The following is a 20,000-nucleotide window of genomic DNA, read 5'->3' as shown; positions in this document are numbered from 1 at the left end:
CATGTATAATACGCCATAAGTGTGTATCATATGCACGCGAAAAACAGTGCATAAAACTCATTTTGGCATATACATTCCAGGCCGAGATTTTTGTTAGGAAAGTCGAGGAAGAGATGCACACTTAGATTAGACTGGATAAACACATGCAGGAGATTAATTGTTAAGAAAACGAAATGAAATAAATGAATATCAAGCCTTTATTACACAACACTAGGCTATATCATACAGTATTCAGAAAAAAGAACAGTTTGCGACTTTGTGCTCCTAAGGGCTTTCACACTTTTCCAAAAGTTGGCTCTCAGTTGACCTGCTGATGAATTCTCAACACAGGGTCGAAACATAAACATCCCATTCATCAATAATATGCATCTAGACAGCTGAAATGGAAAATGATGGGCCACCTCAAGAACTGCCTGCTCTCGCCGCCGCACTTCTAAGCCATGTCGGCCTGAAACATTTCTCCTCCACAGGCTGGATTAATGGATATTATGCCATGGAACATTTACTACTTTTAAAAAATGCAGGTCAGGAAGCGAGTCGGGTAACGTTACAATATTTTATTTTTTGCGGTCCGGGTTGCGGGGGGGTTACCTGAAAACGTTGGTTGGGTGCAGGTTGTTTATACATCACTGGTCCAGTAATATAGTTTACTTGAAGGAGTGAAGGAAAATGAGTGCATGAAGTCAGACAGCCATTGTATATTAAGTGCATCCAGAAAGTATTCACAGTGCTTCACTTTTTGTTACAGCCTTATTCCTAAATGGAATGAATTCATTTTTTTTCCCCTCAATTCTAAAAACAATACCCCATAATGACAAAGTGAAAGAAGTTTGTTTGAAATCTTTGCAAATTTATTAAAAATAAAAAAGGTAAAAACCACATGTACGTAATTATTCACATTGGACATGATTTGGAAAGGCACACACCTGTCTATATAAAGTCCCACAGAAACAGTGCATATCAGAGCAAAAACCAAGCCATGAAGTCCAAGGAATTTTCTGTAGACTTCCGCGGCAGGATTGTATCGAGGCAAAGATCTGGGGAAGGGTACAAAAACTTTTCTGCAGCATTGAAGGTCCCAATGAGCACAGTGACTTTCATCAGCCGTAAATGGAAGAAGTTTGGAACAACCAGGACTCTTCCTAGAACTGGCCGCCCGGCCAAACTAGGCGATCGGGGAAGAATGGCCTTAGTCAGGGAAGTGACCAAGAACCCGATGGTCACTCTGACAGCTCTAGCGTTTCTCTGGGGAGAGAGGAGAAACTTCCAGAAGAACAACTATCTCTGCAGAACTCCAAAAATCAGGCCTGTATGGTAAAGTGGCCAGATGGAAGCCACTCCTCAGTAAATGGCACATGACAGCCCTCCTGGAGTTTGCCAAAAGGCTCCTGAAGGAAACTCAGACCATGAGAAAAAAAAATTCAAAAAACAAAGAAACAAAGATTGAACTTTTGGGCCTAAATGGTGAGCGTCATGTCTGGAGGAAACCAGGCACCTCTCAACACCTGGCCAATACCATCCCTACAATGAAGCCTGGTGGCAGCATCATGTTGTGGGGATGTTTTTAAGCAGCAGGAACTGAAAACTAGTCAGGATCAAGGGAAAGATGAATGCAGCAATGTACAGAGACATTCTTGATAAAAAACAGCTCCTGAGCACTCTAGACCTCAGACTGGGGTGAAGATTCATCGTCCAACAGGACAATGACCCTAAGCACACAGCCAAGATGGCTATGGGAAAACTCTGTGAATGTCCTTGAGTGGCCCAGCCAGAGCCCTGACTTGAACTGATTGAATATCTCTGGAGAGATCTGAAAAATGGCTTTGCATTGGCCCCATCCAACCTGATGGAGATTGAGAGGTCCTGCAAAGAAGAATGGGAGAAACTGCCTAAAAATAGGTGTGCTTATAGCATAATACTCAAAAAGACTTCAACAAAGTACTGAGCAAAGGCTGTGGATACTAATGTATGTGTATTTTCTTTATATATATATGTATATATATATATATATATATATATATATATATATATATATATATATATATATATATATATATATATATATATATATATATATATATATATATATATATATATATATATGTGTATATATATATATATGTGTATATATATATATATGTGTATATATATATATATGTGTATATATATATATATATATGTGTATATATATATATATGTGTATATATATATATGTGTATATATATATATATATGTGTATATATATATATATATATATATATATATATATATATATATATATATAATTTTGCATAGATTTCAAACAAACTTTTTTTCAAATTACCATTTATGTAGAATTGAGGGAAAAATAATGAATTGAATCCATTTTGAAATAAGCTCGTTACCAACTTAACCTGGATTTCAGTCATGCATAAAATATGCATAAATATCACATATATATATGTTTGAGGGAAAATAGTTGTTTATGTAGTAAAACACTTCATTGTATCACTAGATCTTGAGTCAGAGGTTGTCAGATCTGTGTAAAAAAATCAGCCTGTTGTTGACCAATCAAAATGAGCTCAAACCCAGCTCCCTGACCAATTAAACTATCCCAAAATCTGGTCCAAATAGAATGACTCAAGATAGGCCACTTCCATACCTAAAATGCATACAGGACAGTGACTGTTATTATAATTAAAAGTCTGTTTTCATAAATAAAATCATCTTGCTTAAGACAAACAAAAATGCTTTGGTGGTGGGTGGTAATCCTTTATTTTGTGCAAAATATATATTTGAAAATGAACTATTTCGTTTTATTTCCTTGACCAATGGCGTACACGATTGGTTGTGAATGATGCTGTCTTTGTATTGACATTGATATTTTTGTTTTATTGTAAAAAATCATGTCTGCCTCGATCACTATATATATTTTCCCTTTGTTTTATTAGTTGACGGAAAATAAAAATAGTAAAATCAAAGTAATTTTCAGTTGTTTAAAAATGCATATAAACTTTAATATTTAGTTTTTATTTTTACTATGTTATTAAACGTATATATACTCTTTTAAGTCTAAATCATTTAAAATATATTGGTAGGTAAATAAAGCAGTTGGCTGGGGCTTTAAAAATAATTATTTTTAAAAATATATTTGTAAATAAAACAATCATAAATAAAACTAAATTGGTTTAAATTAAAATGTAAACATTTGTAAATTATATAAAAAAGAGATGTTTATAACAAAAATTATCAATTGCAGCTGAATTCTGTATAACCATAAAGTGAATTTAAAATAATTGTACTCTCTCTTTTTTTTTTTAAATATAATTTCCAATTCCATAAAATCTAACTAATCTCATTATTTTGAAATCAGTTGATTCAGAGACTAAGATCTTGTCTTGTTGTGTGTTACAGAACATAATCCCAGTATTGCTGCAAGCTGGTCGGATGATCCGATAATTAGATTGATTTGCAGCCGCAGAGAGATTGTGCTCAACTGTGTTTGTTTTCCCGCAGGACGCTGCCTTCCGACAGTATTCTCTGCGCTGTCTGTTATCTCAGGACGTGCTGTTGCAGGAGGACGTCGAGCTGATTGAGCTTCTGGATCCGAGTGTGCTCTCTCTGGGCTCCACTGATACGGTCTGCCCCAGTGCCAGCACTTCTATGCCAGCACCATGCTACCTCTCGCCACCCTCTCTATGGTACACAACCGCATTAATACCAACAATAACTCCTTACCATTATCAGGCTGATATGTTACCGGTGTGTTTCTTTGTTACAGGGATGTGTCCGTTTTGGTCGGGCTGCTAGCTGTCCTGCTTGGCCTGCGCTTTTCGTACCCTGACCACGAGCAGGCTCTGTGGCTGTGCGCCGTCCTGGTGTGCGTTATGTGTGCGTGTCGTGGTCTATCTCTGTGGCGTAAGGCGGTTCTACAGCGCCGCGTCCAGTCTCTGGCCGTCCAGCTGGAGGGTTTGGTGAACAACAGCCGAGCGCTGACCAGTCTCTCCCGCAAATGTCTGCGCCTCATGCAGGAGACCGAGGTCATCTCGCGGGGATTTACTCTGTAAGTATCACAACACACTCACATGGTCCCTTCCTCTTTAGTCACGTGTTTGTTCATGTCAGCAGTGTCTTTAGATTTTTGTTTTGTGTGTGAAAATCTGAAATTGATTCTTTGTGTTGTGCATTAGTTTTGGATGTGATCCAGTTTAAAGCTGAAGTGTATAATTTCTGTGCCACTCATAAGTAAATCTTTTTCCTTTAAAAAGTCCAAACACTCCTGTTCATGATCAATCAAACAAACAAAACAAAACAAAACACATATTTAAGAATGGCATATTTGTAGTTGACTCCACAGTATGGACATGAACCTGAGATGGGAAAAAGCATTTTAACATCCAGAATATTACACACTTCATTTTTGCATTTTATGTTCTTTATTTATGTATTTATTTATTTAATTGATGGCGTAGTTGCTGCATTTGCAGTGCTATTACTTGCTTGGGAGAAGCAGTTCCATTTTGCACGACTCATTGTCTTATAGTTTCGAATGTTCCTGTTTTTTTTTGTTTTTTTTTGTGAAAATATGAGCTTGAATCACAATTCCTATTTTCGATCTGTAGAATTAGACCAGGATTCCTGAAACTCGGTCTTAAGCACTATTTGCACTGGATTAGTATTATTTAGGGACCTCTGTGATTTAGAAATTACTCCCCCACATCTGAGCTTTGTGTGGCGCATTCGCACGGTATAAGCAAAGCCTTTGATTTGACTCAAATTTACTGACTTCTCCCGGATATGATGTCAAGACTTCATTATAGATATAGCTGTATGAAATCATAAACAGGCATTGATATCGTTTATATTATTTTATATTAATAAATAAACATAATTTCGTTCAGTTAGATAACAGACGCTATGAACTGAGCACAGACTGGCGACAGGAGTCAGATTTCATTTTTCACGAGTGAGAAGCTGACACACGGCGGATGATTCTGTTTCAGTGCTAAATGTAAAAGCGCCCATTTAAACGATCTTGTCATTGTAGCCTACTGTTCTGTTATGTTTTTCATTAAGAATAGTATTGATGTTAATATTAAACACACCATTCAATCAGTTTACTCCCAAATTGATACTCATGCTAAAGTGAAAGTATAATCTGTGCGGCTGCACGGGAATTCATAACGGTGCTCATTATGAATGCAGCCTATATTCTTTGTGAAAGGTAAAGATAGAAATCCTCACAGGGGAAAAAAAAACCTTGCAAAAATTATTTCCGATCCGCCTAATCCTGGCCAAATCACGGAGATGTCGATTCGCATGGGACTACTATTAACACAGGACATCGGTGTTCAGCGAAATATGGTAGGTCATATGCCGGGGAATTTTTACTTTACAAATTACAGACATGGCTGATTCGCACAGGATTAAGATCACAGACATTCTCTGCAATTATTACAAATCACCAGAGGTCCCTAGATAATACTAGTCCCGTGCGAATAGGGCATTAGAGTGCCGCTGTCCCTCAGAGTTTAGCTCCAACCCTGAGCAAGCTAATCAAAGTTTTCTGGATCATTTGAAAATCACAGGAAGGTGTGTTTTATTAGGTTTGGCGCTAAACTCTGCAGGACGGTGGCCCTCCAGGACCCTAAATTAGAGATTTTAAAAGTCTATTATTAACGTATTTAAGTTTATGCCTGCATTTTTTAACTTTAGCATTTTTTTGCTAAAGGCCTAAAACTAACTTTTTGCCAATCCTGCCAATGACTGGTGACTTAAATTCCGGCCATAAATACTTTTTTTACTGGCCATTACTGTATTTGCATTTATGACACCAACATTTTCACCTTTGAAAATGCACAATTCTCTATAGAAATTTTGATGCCACAGCTAAAACTACTATCCTTACTAATACAAATGTAAAACATTATTAAAAACCAGTAAACAGTTAGTAATAAAATAAGAACAAAAAAAAAAAAAATACAATACAGTGCTTTTCAGGTAGGTCTAACAGTAGTTTTCAGGCACAGAAATGTAATGAAGTAATCAAATGTAAAATAACAGCATAGTATTCACTGTATAAATTAAACAGATGAATCCTTATTATATTTGCAAAAGTTATTCAATTCAGTCGTTGTCCTTTGTTGATTTATTACCATTAAAAACGCAGACAGCAGAAGGATTTTTAGGCTGCTGTCACTTTTAAGACCTAATGCACGGATCCAATATACTGAGGCATACTGTAAATTTCTTTCTCAACTGTTTTCTTTCTCTTACTGTTGTCTTTCTTTCTTGCCGTTTTCTTTCTCAACTGACTATGTTTACTCGGATACTCACCGAGGCAGGCATTATTTTAAACTTGAATTTGTCTAAGCGGAGGAAGACGTAAACAGAATCTCGATGTAGTTTTCTCGCGTTGTCTGAGCAATCTGATTTATGGGCGTGCGCTTTGGAAGTATAAAATCCCAGCAGAACTCGCGGGCAATGAATTTCCTTTCACGTCTTCATTTAAATTGGCAAGGCTTGGCAAGGCCAAACTGGCCCATCAACTGTCACAAGCATCTTTCACTTTTGTTTATGTTCATATTCTCACAACATTGCATTGTTAGCATTCATAAAAATGTTACCGGCCGACTGGTGATTGATGAAACCGTTTCATATACTCACAAACGGCAATTTTTACTCGCATTTGATTTGACACTTGCTGAGTTTTCATTTTAGGCCTAAAACTATATATCATTTCCAATAATTGCTGAAGAATTTACATTCATTTTCACAAACAAACTTTGCCGTCATTTAAAGGGATAGGAAGTTATAGATTCAAAAATGAAATTTCTGTAATTAATTACTCCCCCTCATTTTTGACCTAACATTTAACACAATTAGTGGATGTCAATTTTGTAATAATGTGTTATATACTCATTTATATTTCTACAAACTATATACTGCATGTGAGTTACTGGCATGTGCTCATTTCCTCTATTTAAATGAATACCTGTTTTGTCTGTGTTTAAATATAGATTTAATAATGTATGTGTGTATTTAGTTTGCTATGCATGTTGAATGTTATTTGTCCGTCACTGGATACTGTCTGTGTTATGTGTAATAATTCTTAGTAATATAAAATACTGTTCGAAAGTTTGGGATCAGTAAGTTAAAACAAAAATGAATACTTGTATAATTTAAATAATAAATTCAGTATGCAGGAGTCAAGAGGCTGTTTGTAGCAACTCATAATTTAATAAATGCACATAATGTAATAAGCATTACATTATTATTATAATAAAATGTTTATAATGTCATTTTCTCAAAATGTAAATAAATCTTGAGCTCATAATGTAATAATTTTTACATTAAAAGGAAATTATTACATTATAAACTCACCAAAACATTTTAGCTTTTAAAACATTAAAAAAATGTATATTCCCTTACAGTAAATTAAAAAAACTACATGTGAAATGAAACATTTAAATATTCATGCTATTATTATTATTATTATTATTATTATTATTATTATTATTATTATTATTATTATTATTATTATTATTATTATTATTATTATTATTATTATTATATAAGTATTATACACAACACATTGGTATTCCTTTACAGTATATTTTAAAAAATCTAAATCCAAATAAACAAATAAAATCTGAACTTTTTAGAACTCAATTTTAAAATGTACTGTAAAGGAATACCAATGCTTTGTTTATTATTATTATTATTATTATTATTATTATTATTATTATTATTATTAATAATAATAATAATAATTGCATAAATATTTAACTCAATTATTGTACTGTAAAGGAATACCAACGCATTGTTTATTATTATTAATAAATAATAATAATAATAATAATAATAATAATAATAATAATAATAATAATTGCACAAATATTTAACTCTGTTGCTTTTCTTATGTATAGTTTAAGACTAGATTTAGAGTTTTAAGAATGTAATAAAAAAATATGTTTTAGAAGCCATTACAACAATGAAAATATGACGTTTTTGGTGAGTTTATAATGTAATTAATTTGCCATAATGTACATTTATTACGATTTTATTACATTTTGAAATTATTTCCGATATGAACATTATTACAATAATAATGTAATTTTTTTAGTATATTATGTGCATTTTTTACATTGATTACATTGAGTTGCTACACGGTTTGTTATTTTATATTAATAATGTAATAATATTTTGCTGTCTTGCTATTGATTTAAATAGATGCAGCCTCTGTGAGCAGAAGAGACTTCTTTCAAAAAAATACCAAACTCAAACTTTTGAATGGTAGTGTAGGTGTATTAGTTTGTCGTTATTTTTGTGTTTCATGCTACATTGTTACATAGTGTTAGTCTAGTAGTATTATATGTGTTGTATGTGATGTGTGTCTGCCCTGATGGTTCTCGGACGTCTGCACAGTTGGATCACATTTCACTTGTCAAGTTTACTCGACAGGGTGAGTGGCGCCTGCCCCTTTAACAGGGCGGGTCAGCTTCGGAGTCAACAGCTAATTGGCCTACGGAAGGCGGCCTATCAGAGTCTTCGCTGCGCGTTCCGAACCTCTCGCCTCGCCACCTGCATCATGCTCAAATCATATCCTGATCCAACAGCATCGCAGTTATCAGTTGCTTTTACATTACAATTTCTAAACATTTAATTCACTTGGATTCTTAGTGGTTGAGTCCTTGACTATGTTTCACATTTCCGCTGAACTCAGAGATTGACAATGTGACCAACTATGTGTCCACCGTGCCGATCAGAGAGCTAGGTCTTGGTCTGGGGGTGGAGCATCTTTCTGATGAGCAAGCACAAGAACTGACCAATGATTACAGCCTGCCTGCACTCAAGGTAATGAAAATCACTCTATATATTTTTTCCTCATTAATGTACACACAGCATCCCATATTGCCAGAAAAACAGAATTGTTGACATTTTTGCAGATTTATTAAAAAAGAAAAATTGAAATGTCACATGGTCCTAAGGTTTCAGACCCTTTGCTGGGACACTCCTATATTTAACTCAGGTGCTGTCCATTTCTTCCGATCTTCAATGAGATGGTGCTACACCTTCATTTGAGTCCAGCTGTGTTTGATTATACTGATTGGACTTGATTAGGTAAGCCGCACACCTGTCTATATAAGACCTTACAGCTCACAGTGCATGTCAGTGCAGATGAGAATCATGAGGTCAAAGGAACTGCCTGGAGAGCTCAGAGACAGAATATTGGCAAGGCACAGATCTGGCCATGGCTACAAAAAAATTATGCTGCACTTAAGTTTCCTAAGAACACAGTGGCCTCCATAATCCTTAAATGGAAGACGTTTGGGACAACCAGAACCCTTACTAGAGCTGGCTGTCTGGCCAAACTGAGCTATCGGGGAAGAAGAGCCTTGGTGAGAGAGGTAAAGAAGAACCCAAAGATCACTGTGGCTGAGCTCCAGAGATGCAGTTGGGAGATGGGAGAAAGCTGTAGAAAATCAACCATCACTGCAGCCTTCCACCAGTCTGGGCTTTATGGCAGAGCGGCCTGACGGAAACCTCTCATCAGTGCAAGACACATGTAAGCCTTCCCTTCATGGAGTTTGAAAGAAATAAAAAACACCTGAAGGACTCCAAGATGGTGAGAAAAAAGATTAACTGGTCTGATGAGACCAAGATAGAACTTTTTGGCCTTAATTCTAAGCGGTACGTGTGGAGAAAACCAGACATTGCTTATCACCTGTCCAATACAGTCCCAACAGTGAAGCATGGTGGTGGCAGCATCATGCTGTGGGGCTGTTTTTCAGGCTTCAAACTGGGTGCAATCGAGGGAAAGATGAATGCGGCCAAGTACAGGGATATCCTGGACGAAAACCTTCTTCAGAGTACTCAAGACCTCCGACCTTCCAACAAAACAATGACCATAAGTCCACAAAAATGTCATCAGTTCTGTATTTTAATATCAATATGGGGTGCTGTGTGTTTCTATCAAATCAATTAGTCATTATTAATCGAATCTAACATTATATATTTATATATAAAAATGTATATTATGTTAAAAAATTAGTATTTTAAAAATGGTATATATATTTTTAAATGTGTGTGTATATATAATCTCATTATATTTTTATTTTTATTTTATTTTTATGGTTATGTACGTGTGCATGCATATACCGAATTGTATGTATACCTATATGACTTATGCTATCTTGTGTAAAATGATTGCAACTGGAATTTTGCTTGTTGACCAAAAAACTAAATAAAATAAAAATAAAATTATATATATATACATACACACACACAAAACACAAAAGCTGTTAGATGCAATTGAATCATGACTTACTGATTTGACAGAAATTATTATATTAATTATATTATAATAAGTAGCAATAGTTTTAATTTTATTTTTTTAATTTAAAGTAATAAATACCAATATATACCTACATATATTTTTCATGAAACATTTAAAATCACATTAAATGGTATGCTGGGACTTTATGTGAATATTTTTGGTTCGTTACATGGTTGAATTATTATATTAAATGATTGAAATGAACAGTTTAAAGAAATTATTCTTTTTTGCTGTGATTTCTGTGAGTTGGGACACAAGGAGGAGGCACAAATCTATTCTACAGCATGTTTAGAAAACCCAGTGGTCAAATAAAAGGCATTAAGAACATTACAGTATACATAATGATTCTTTTCAAAATCATTGTGACTACATTAAACATATTGCCCAGCTCTTTTATTGTCATAAATAACACAACACACGATTCTCTTCTGTAATCGTTGCTTGGTTTGCAGACATTGTTCCAGCTGTGGGTCGGGCAAAGCTCAGAGTTTTTCCGGCGATTAGCTCTGTTGCTTTCTCCGGGGAGGGAGGAGCTAGACTCCAGTCCCCGCCCCCTCACATACAGCAGCGTCCCTTTGATTACTGACTCTCTCCATCGCACCCTGGCCGGCTGCCTTGGAGATCTTCAGCGCAGCTTCGATTTCCATCGCTACTTTGAGACGCAGCACCAGTCGCTGGCCTCAGGAAGAAACGGACGGGCTCGACAGAAGTGTAGAGAGCTCAATTCTCTTCACACATCTGTCCGCAGTTTACAACTTCATCTGAAAACACTTTTAAACGAGTATGTACTTCTTAGTTAGTTTCATTGTTTATATGAATTGTGTAATCTTAATTATTAGAACTATTTAATGTCACAATTTGTTTTTATTTATAATTTAATTTTATACATTTAAAGAGACAATTGCAATTGATTTACTACATTTTTATACTCAATACAAAAATTGTGTGGGGTGGGGGGTGGGGGGAGTTGTTATAGGGGAACTATAAAAACTTTACCTAGGGTGCACAAACCACCCTAATATAACACACTGGTTAAAACACTTTTTTTATCACAACGGTTTAATTTCTCCTAGGGTCATAATTCTGGAGGATGATTTGGAAAAGTTAATGGTTGCTAAGGAGACGGAGGAGATGACGTGTGCGGGATATCAGGAGCTGAGGGAGCGTCTTCAGCTGGTGCAGCCACACATGCAGGCCAGCACCTGCTGCTGGGACGACACGCTCTCGCAGGTCGACCGCATGCTGCGCCGGGTTTCCAGCCCCCCAGGTCAGAGGTCATCCTCTCAACCAATCACAGCACTTTGCTGCTGTGCTGCTCCTTTTGGAATTTGAATGAATCACTAATTTGTTAGTTTAATTTTACTCTAATTAGTTTATCTGAACATTTTTTGTGAATATTTAATTCAGTTTAGTTTTTTGTATAGTCCAAACAAACAACACCAATTTGTGATTCTTAGGTTAAGAACATAGTTATATAATATAAAATATATCAAGAAGTAAATGCTGGTTCTGATAGAAGTAAAATGTAACTTACAATGTTAACTTATTGATAATTTAACAGTTGTATGAAACAATAAATATCATGTAACACAGTTCGTTGTTATGGGAAGAAGGAGGGGAACCGGCGAACATTTAAAGACTTAGTAAAAGCGCCAGCCCCTTACAGACGACTGCCATGCACACACATAATAAAGCATGAACAAAACATAACATAAAGTGCAGGCCTGGTCCTCTCTCATCCTTGACTAGTGTCGCTTGTCCTTACATGCCTCCGAGCTCCCTCATGAGAGGACTCGAGACCGGTGTGCCCCGCAGGTGACGCTCATCTTCAATCACTCACCGGTCTTGCTCGCTCCTCCCATGTCTCTCACGCGACTACCTCGCCACATATAACATTCCTGTAAAATAACTACATCATGATATACAGTGGGTATGGAAAGTATTCAGACTCCCTTAAATTTTCACTCTGTTATATTGTAGCCATTTGATAAAATAATTTAAGTCAAAAAAAATTCTCATTAATGTACACACAGCACTCCAACAGAATTGTTGACATTTTTGCAGATTTATTAAAAAAGAAAAACTGAAATATCACGTGCAATGTAACAAAGAGTGAAAATGTATCCACTGTAAATATGTTATATTATTATTAATAGGTCATGTCAACATAAATATTAGTTAATGTTGGTATGATAATCCTTGTATCATAAATAGACAATAGAATGGATTAAGGCTGGACGCTATAACGATAATTATCGCAATATAAGTTTCCTTGATTCAGTTATAACAAAATTATATTATTCAATATAATGTTTATGCACCACAGTGCCAGTCCGCCTTTGAACTGCACCATGGTATTATGCCAGAAATGTGGGATATTCATATCAAAAAGTAGCTTAAAATCACAATTACCTGTTTGGTTTCTACAACGCTCACTTAGGAGCAAAAATCTGCCTTTAAACTTTTTAGGAATTTATCATGATAATTACCGGTATCCATATCGACTGATATGATTTTATCATGCAGATTTTTTTGGCCATATCGCCCAGCCCTGTTATATTGTATTGTCAGCTGGGCATTTTCAGTAATGTGGTTATTATAGAAAAATATTTCGCTGCAGAAACGATTGACCAGTAAAAACAAAGAATTGACTAATCACAATCAATTATTCTAGAGAGCCTTGTGATATGCCTGCAGCATGACCATATATGTGTATACGAGCTCTCTAACTGACGTCCTCACTATGTAATAGGCGCGTCACCCTTTGTGTGTAACAGCGTGTGTCTTAGGAGTATTTTTAGAGTTCCTTATTCGACTGATTTCCCTCCCTTCAGTTATTTTAGGGATCTTTAGGGAAGTAAAAGGGTAAAAAAAGACAGAGAGAGAGAGAGGGATGGGGTGAGTGATGTCCTTTACAGAATTAGGCCACAATGCACCAGCAGATGAAATCATTGGTCGCATGGCGCCCGCCCAGCTTCATATGATGACACCTCTCGGGGCTGGTCCTTTTACTGTAGGAAGGTCAAAGTTCAGCTGTGCAGTTCTTTCATGTATTTTTTGCACGTCGACAAACAAACGTGTGCCAAACAACAGCAGCTATTTTTAACAAAATACCTTTATTACTCTGCACAAGATCCAGTGATGCATTTCTGCAGGTAACAGTTTGCAGCAGATAAAATATGACCTGTTAATGCCTTTTTTTATCCATACATGTCAAAATGTGTCCTTTTTTTAGGACTAGATTATGGCAAAGATTTAATATGTTTTCAGGGACATTTAATTTAAATGTTCCCAATTTAAACAGTTCACTGTTTTTCATACCCCACCCTATAATGTTGTGATGTCTAAACTCTCACGCTATTTGTTTTAGTTTTTAGTCTTTTAATTTTTTGTATTTGGACATACCATCACAATAATAATACTGTAGCATCCCATTTGATTCTCGTAGATTTAAGTGCGTCATGAATCTAGAAACTGAATTTGTCCCATGTCCCTTTTTTGTGTTGAAAGGAGACACATTAGCAGGATACTGTGTATTTGTGTGTATTCCTCAGAGAGTTCAAATCAGCCAGAGGAAACAGCTGCCCCAGATCTCCCTCCTGTCCCCATTACACACATACAGGACAGAGACCCTGTGCCTGAGGAACAGGTAGTGTGTGTGTGTGTGTGTGTGTGTGTGTGTGTGTGTGTGTCTGTCTGTCTGTCTGTCTGTCTGTCTGTCTGTCTGTCTGTCTGTCTGTCTGTCTGTCTGTCTGTCTGTCTGTCTGTCTGTCTGTCTGTGTGTGTGTCTGTGTGTGTGTGTTCTGTGTCTCTGTGTCTCTGTGTCTGTGTGTCTGTGTGTCTGTCTGTGTGTGTTCTGTGTCTCTGAGTTTGTGTCTGTGTATATGTACTGTGTGGATGTCTATGTGTGCGTGTGTGTCTGTCTGTGTTTATGCCTGTGTGTATGTATATGTCTATGTGCGTGTGTTTGTTTTTTTTAAAGCATGAGAGAAGTATTAGCATCTTTATTATCATTATTATTATTTATTATTATAAAGATGTATTATTATTCCTCATAATTTGCATGGATGTGAGTCAATGACATGACACTCATTTTATCCATAGAATAAAAATGCAATTAATTCATACAATGACTTGAATACATTTCTATGATTTTTTTCTAAGGTATATTTCTGCTCATATAATAATGATGAAAACTCTTCTTCAAAAAAAATCTTAAGTATTTTGGTATCTTTTATAGAAAATTATATTTTTACATAAATAATTAGTTGATTGTAATAATATTGCTTATTATATTTTCATGTTGTATGTCCAAAATGCAGAAACATGCATAAGACAAGAGATCTGAAGATCCTCGAGGTGTCTTAAAATATTAAATGTTTCAACCTTTTTATGATTAAAGTATAATGATTAAATAATAAAGTGATCCAGTGCCCAAAAAATATAATCTCAACATTCTGAATCATTTGATGAAATTTGATTGATTTATGAATTAATTAATGCAATAAAAACACTTTACCTTGAAATGTTAATGATATTTAAAACCTTAAAAAATAATGATAAAGAAGTTATTACCAACCAACTTGAATACAAAGACGATTTGTTGTGATTTTATTTAGACTTCCTTTTCTTTGTTGTGGACACATCTTATTTCTCATTGACCCATAAACTTCAGGCATGACAAACAAGCAGCACTGCGACTATTTGTCCAAATCTATTTGAATTGCTTATTGTTTGTTAGTATAGTGCTTATTATTGTTATCATCAACAGAATTTCACAGATGTAAATTGTGGAACAAAGCAAAACAAACGGCTAAGATTACAGTGTTGTTATAAACGAATATGCAGCAATATGCATAATCTATGTATGTTGTGGTTAGCTTAGTTTTGGTTTTAAAAAGTTGCTTTTCTTGGCCAGGAACTGGAAGCATATGTCTCAGACTCGGACTCTGAGACAGAGTGGAGAGGGGCCGCAGACATGCTGTCGCCATTGGAACTGGAGCGCCAACGTCATGAGCGTGAGGAATCGAGGCGTGTTTTGCTCGAGCTGAAATCGGTCCTGGGCATCCGAACGTCAGATGGAGAAAGAGACAAACGCAAGCTTCTGCTGTTCAGTGATCAGGGTACTACATGCACAAACACACGCTTCTGTCATACTACTACAGAATTTAATATTTGATAATATTATAGTATTCTTCTCTCTCATAAGTACCGTTATGACGTTTTAGCGAGGTTATGTAACGGTCAATTTCAGTGAGCGGGTTTAAAACCCTTCACTAACAACTGTGATGTGATGTTAAATTTCCTTCACACTTTTAAGACCAATTAAAGAAATGTCGACTGTGATGTAATTTAAATATTTCAGATATTAATATTTTGCTTGAAAAAGTAAATAAATACTTAAAAGTGAAAGCAATACTTAACCAGTGGGAAAATGCTAACCAGCTAAGTTAATAATTTAAAACATATTTTTCTTGAAAAATGTATTTAAATCTGTGATAGTCCTGATTTAAATTATATACTGTATATAAGGACTGTCAAGCAATTTATTCATTCATTTAAAAAAAATTTTTTTTTTGCCACAATGTGGCAATTAATGAATCTAATTAATCGCAAATTAGTCACACATCAGATGTGGCTAAGAAATAACCCCCAAATATAATTTAAAGTCATTAATTTGTTAAATGAGAAAAGCATCATTACAAAAAGTAGCTTTAAAAAAATAAATGTATATTTGATTCAATATAGAATGTTAAAAATACACTTTTAGGTTACAATGGCCATGTTTTTGGGTTAACTATACCTTTTAATTGTTTTTTTATGGAATATGAAATACAATAATTCTCTAAAAAAGAAACTAAAACTGCAAGTAAAATTCAAAATGAGTAAGCCATTGAGTCATTCATTCATTGGATTGGAACCATAGACTGTAAAAAAAAAAAAATGGACGTAGTGTCCGTGACGTCACCCATAGGATTCCGAAGAGCAGTTCTGAAGCGTAAAGTAGAGACGAGCTGGCCGTTGCCATCTTGGCAGCGCTCCACGCCCGGATAACAGATAATGGGCAAAGAGGTGGGACGTGGGCGGAGCTGAGGTAACGCAATGACTAACATACAGCGGATAGATTGCTATCCACCTGTCAATTAAAGTGGCCACGCCCTTAATTATGCAGAACTTTAAGGCTTTTTGTATAATGTAAACTAATGAGTTATAAAAAAAAATCACCCCCCTCACGTTTGTCATGAAGGGCAAAATTAGTCGTATAGAACAAAACCATAATTTTTAAGCTGTAAACATGTTTTATTCTGCTGTAAAGTTGGACATTTTAACACCTTTACAGCAGAATAAAACATGTTGACAACACAGAAACCAAACTCTTCCAGGCTTCAGCTATAACTACAGTATTTGAGCGCGGGTCAAAGTAGACTTTGCGTGCAGCCAATGAAAACCATAGGCTGGCATTATGCAAATTTGAAAAAAAAACTGTGCAGGTTCGTGCAGGCTGGAATTTGTGTATGACTGGAATTACTGATGACTCTTTTCAGTTCAGAATTGGTTCTTTTCAGAACATTAATTCCATTACTGACCTTTTTCAGTCACAAACAGCTCGCATGACATGAAAGGTGATAAAATCAAGCGTCGTTAGCTTAGCTTCTCTAAACTACGGCTAAGTTTTAAACGAAGTGTACCATTTTTGTTTGTCTTTCCCAACAATAAAACCCTTTTCAATGTATTTTTTGTCCTTCTAGCTGCTCTGGCTCCGTTTACTAAGGACACATCAGAAACGGACACGAACTCTTTAGAGCCACATTTTTTAGTGGAGTCCGTGACTCCCACAGGCAACCATGTCCCCCAACAAGGAGAGGAGAATGAAAGCGAGCGGCAGACTGAAATTCTGACCGGGGCGGAAGGAGAGCAAGATCCTGTGACTGAATTTTGCTGCGGAGATTCTGATGTAGCTGGGGCAGCTAAAGACGCCGGCGAAGAGACTGCAGAGGAAACGCAGCTCTTCCAATCAGATGGACTCATAGATGACGAGCATGATGGGACACACCCACTCACACCCCGAGTGCCCACCCTCTCTGTGATTGACAGATTGACAGAACTGCACGGCTCCGAAGCGATCAGTTTCAGCTCCGCCCTGGCCGCCCAGGTAGCAGCTCGCTCGCATACGTTCGCACAAATGCAGGAATGCACCTACGGGGACTCGGAGGAGGAGGAGGAAGCCACATCACCGCAGACGAGAGATACCGAGGAGGACTGAAAAAGGAGGATATTTATTCTCATCTTTTTGGTTGTATTTATTGAGCTTGATTTCAGGTCACAGACATCATTGGATGTAACTGGTGTGTCGGTTTCAAAGTGTGTATATTTGTGTGTGCGTGTGTGTTGGGGGATTTATGTTTCATGTGACATCCCATATCCACTTTCCTCATGACAGGCCTCAGGTACAGACTGGCTTATGCTAGTACTCAAAATAACAGAAAAAAACCTAAACACACACTAACACAATCTCACATCTTTGGCCAAGTTTTATTCACTGTAACAGAGGTCCCATTTCCAAGGTCTTAAAATGCCAAAATTATATCTTAAAAGTCAATTATATTGGGTAAATCTCACAAAGCCCGCCCATCAAGAACTTGTCTGAGTCATATTTGACCCCAAAATTAAAAGGATTTTTTTTTTATTTTAGATTTTGTGAATTGTGACATTTTATATGACAATTTGAATACATTTCCCCCAATAAAATGACAACAATTCAAAATAAATAGTTGTCCTTCCTTTATGTAATGCAGAAAAATAACTTATTACCACAATGCAGAAAAAAATCCAATATATTCTATATATCAAATATTGTATGTGTGTAATATATTTTTAGCTGCAATGATTGTACAATACAATGTATAAATATTTTAAATCAAATAACATCTTTTTTGGCAGAATAGTAATGAGATTTGCCCTTCAATACTATAGAAATACATATTTTCCTATTATACAAATAACCGTTTTACTTTGTTTTAATTTTGGTAATGACAATAACGTTTTTTTTCACATTAGAGTACTGACTGATTTTTATTTATTTTGAATTGTGTTAAGGAGCCCATAACCCCCCCCCCCCCCCCCCCCCCCCCCGTTAATTTGGGTAAATAATAATAATAATATCACATAAATACTGCACAAAATCTTAATTTCAAAAAAATTATGCTTCCTTTTCTCTATGCATATTTTGATTTTGGGGTGAAATATGACCCGAGATTCACAACACCATTAATTACAGAAAGCAAAGGTATTACTGATATTCTACTGGATCGCAGCTGGTATGTTGTCTTTGAAAATACAGTATCTCTCCTGAAGTGAAGCCTCCTTTTTGTGTGTTCGTTTTTGTGAGGCTGTTCTTTAGGGAAATAAATAGCTGCCCTGATTTTATTTATTCATCAAACTTTGACGGTTTCTGCTCAGACACAGCTGGCGTTTTCACCACTGTGACCATCGCAAGGTTATTGCTTCAAAGTCATTTGAAAGGTTTTAAAATATACTTGTTACCAGTTTCAAGCTTTTGAACTGCCTGATTGGATTTTCCTCTGTTTTCTCCGTATTAAAGTACCAAATACTGATTCAAAGATTTTCTCAAATAATGATCAAGACTGCTCCGTCCTTTAACACAAAACCCAGTTTTAACTTAAGCCCTCTTTTAACTCTTAACCAAGTTTAACTTGCCTTAAACAATTTCCCCTTGTAAGGACTGTTGCACTTTACAACTACAGTTAAATGTTATAATGAGACTTAGAATGTCAATGACTATGTTAATAAGACCAGAAAGTAAAACCTTAGATATAACAACGTTTATGTGTGATTTGTATGTTTTTATGTCTAACGTTCATAATTAATTTCCCCCCCATGCATATATGCATGATGTCAGGACTCAAACAATCATCTTGGCCATGGCTGAGATTGTCTATGTGTTTGTCCTCATTCAACACCAGTTTTGCCTTTTCTAAAAGTTTAAGTTTTCCCTCACTCCAAAAGTGGCAATCTTGCATTTCATTTGTGAAATAAAGTTAATGTACATATATGTGTTTGTCTTTGGTGACTTAATGCAGTTTCACACTAAGAATTCAAATGTGTGCGCACTTAAAGTATTGTTGTACTACTACATACAGAGAAACATCCGTTAGATTACTTGAGGAAAGTGTCTGCCATCTACTGGACAATATAATGGATTTTGAGATTTAGAGGAAATGTACATAATCATAGTGGTTATATATATATATATATATATATATATATATATATATATATATATATATATATATATATATATATATATATATACATGAATGCATACATATGTATATGTATGTATATATAATGTATTCATTTTTATTGCTTTATATTGATCTTGATATTTTTATATTTATTTATATATAATTTATTAATTATTTTTTATTTATTAATATATATATATATATATAGTATTTATTTATTTTTTATTTATTAATATATATATATAGTATTTATTTATTTTTATATTTATTTATTATATATATACATATTTTTATACATTTTATATATATATATATATATATATATATATATATATATATATATATATATATATATATATAATTATTTGTGCGTGAGAATTTTACACATATACAAAAGGTGCAGTAAAGAACATTGT

General features: G+C 35.2%; 1 protein-coding gene across 1 annotated transcript in view; it reads left to right on the top strand.

Annotated features, from left to right (window-relative positions):
• vezt (vezatin, adherens junctions transmembrane protein) overlaps positions 1-18,433 on the top strand; it is a 34,765-nt gene extending 16,332 nt beyond the window's left edge. Inside the window, exons 4-12 of the mRNA XM_067426925.1 lie at positions 3,496-3,680; positions 3,761-4,042; positions 8,443-8,582; positions 8,690-8,835; positions 10,771-11,099; positions 11,392-11,585; positions 13,873-13,967; positions 15,237-15,441; positions 17,068-18,433. Of these exons, the coding sequence (XP_067283026.1) occupies positions 3,496-3,680; positions 3,761-4,042; positions 8,443-8,582; positions 8,690-8,835; positions 10,771-11,099; positions 11,392-11,585; positions 13,873-13,967; positions 15,237-15,441; positions 17,068-17,582 (2,091 nt within the window). The 3' untranslated portion in view covers positions 17,583-18,433. The remainder of the gene's footprint in view (positions 1-3,495; positions 3,681-3,760; positions 4,043-8,442; positions 8,583-8,689; positions 8,836-10,770; positions 11,100-11,391; positions 11,586-13,872; positions 13,968-15,236; positions 15,442-17,067) is intronic.
• The last annotated feature ends 1,567 nt before the right edge of the window (positions 18,434-20,000 follow it).

This window comes from Pseudorasbora parva, chromosome 20, assembly GCF_024679245.1.
Source record: "Pseudorasbora parva isolate DD20220531a chromosome 20, ASM2467924v1, whole genome shotgun sequence".
Classification (NCBI taxonomy): Eukaryota; Metazoa; Chordata; class Actinopteri; order Cypriniformes; family Gobionidae; genus Pseudorasbora; species Pseudorasbora parva.
Note: the sequence above shows the minus strand (reverse complement) of the source record. Positions and strands in the feature narration are given on the sequence as shown.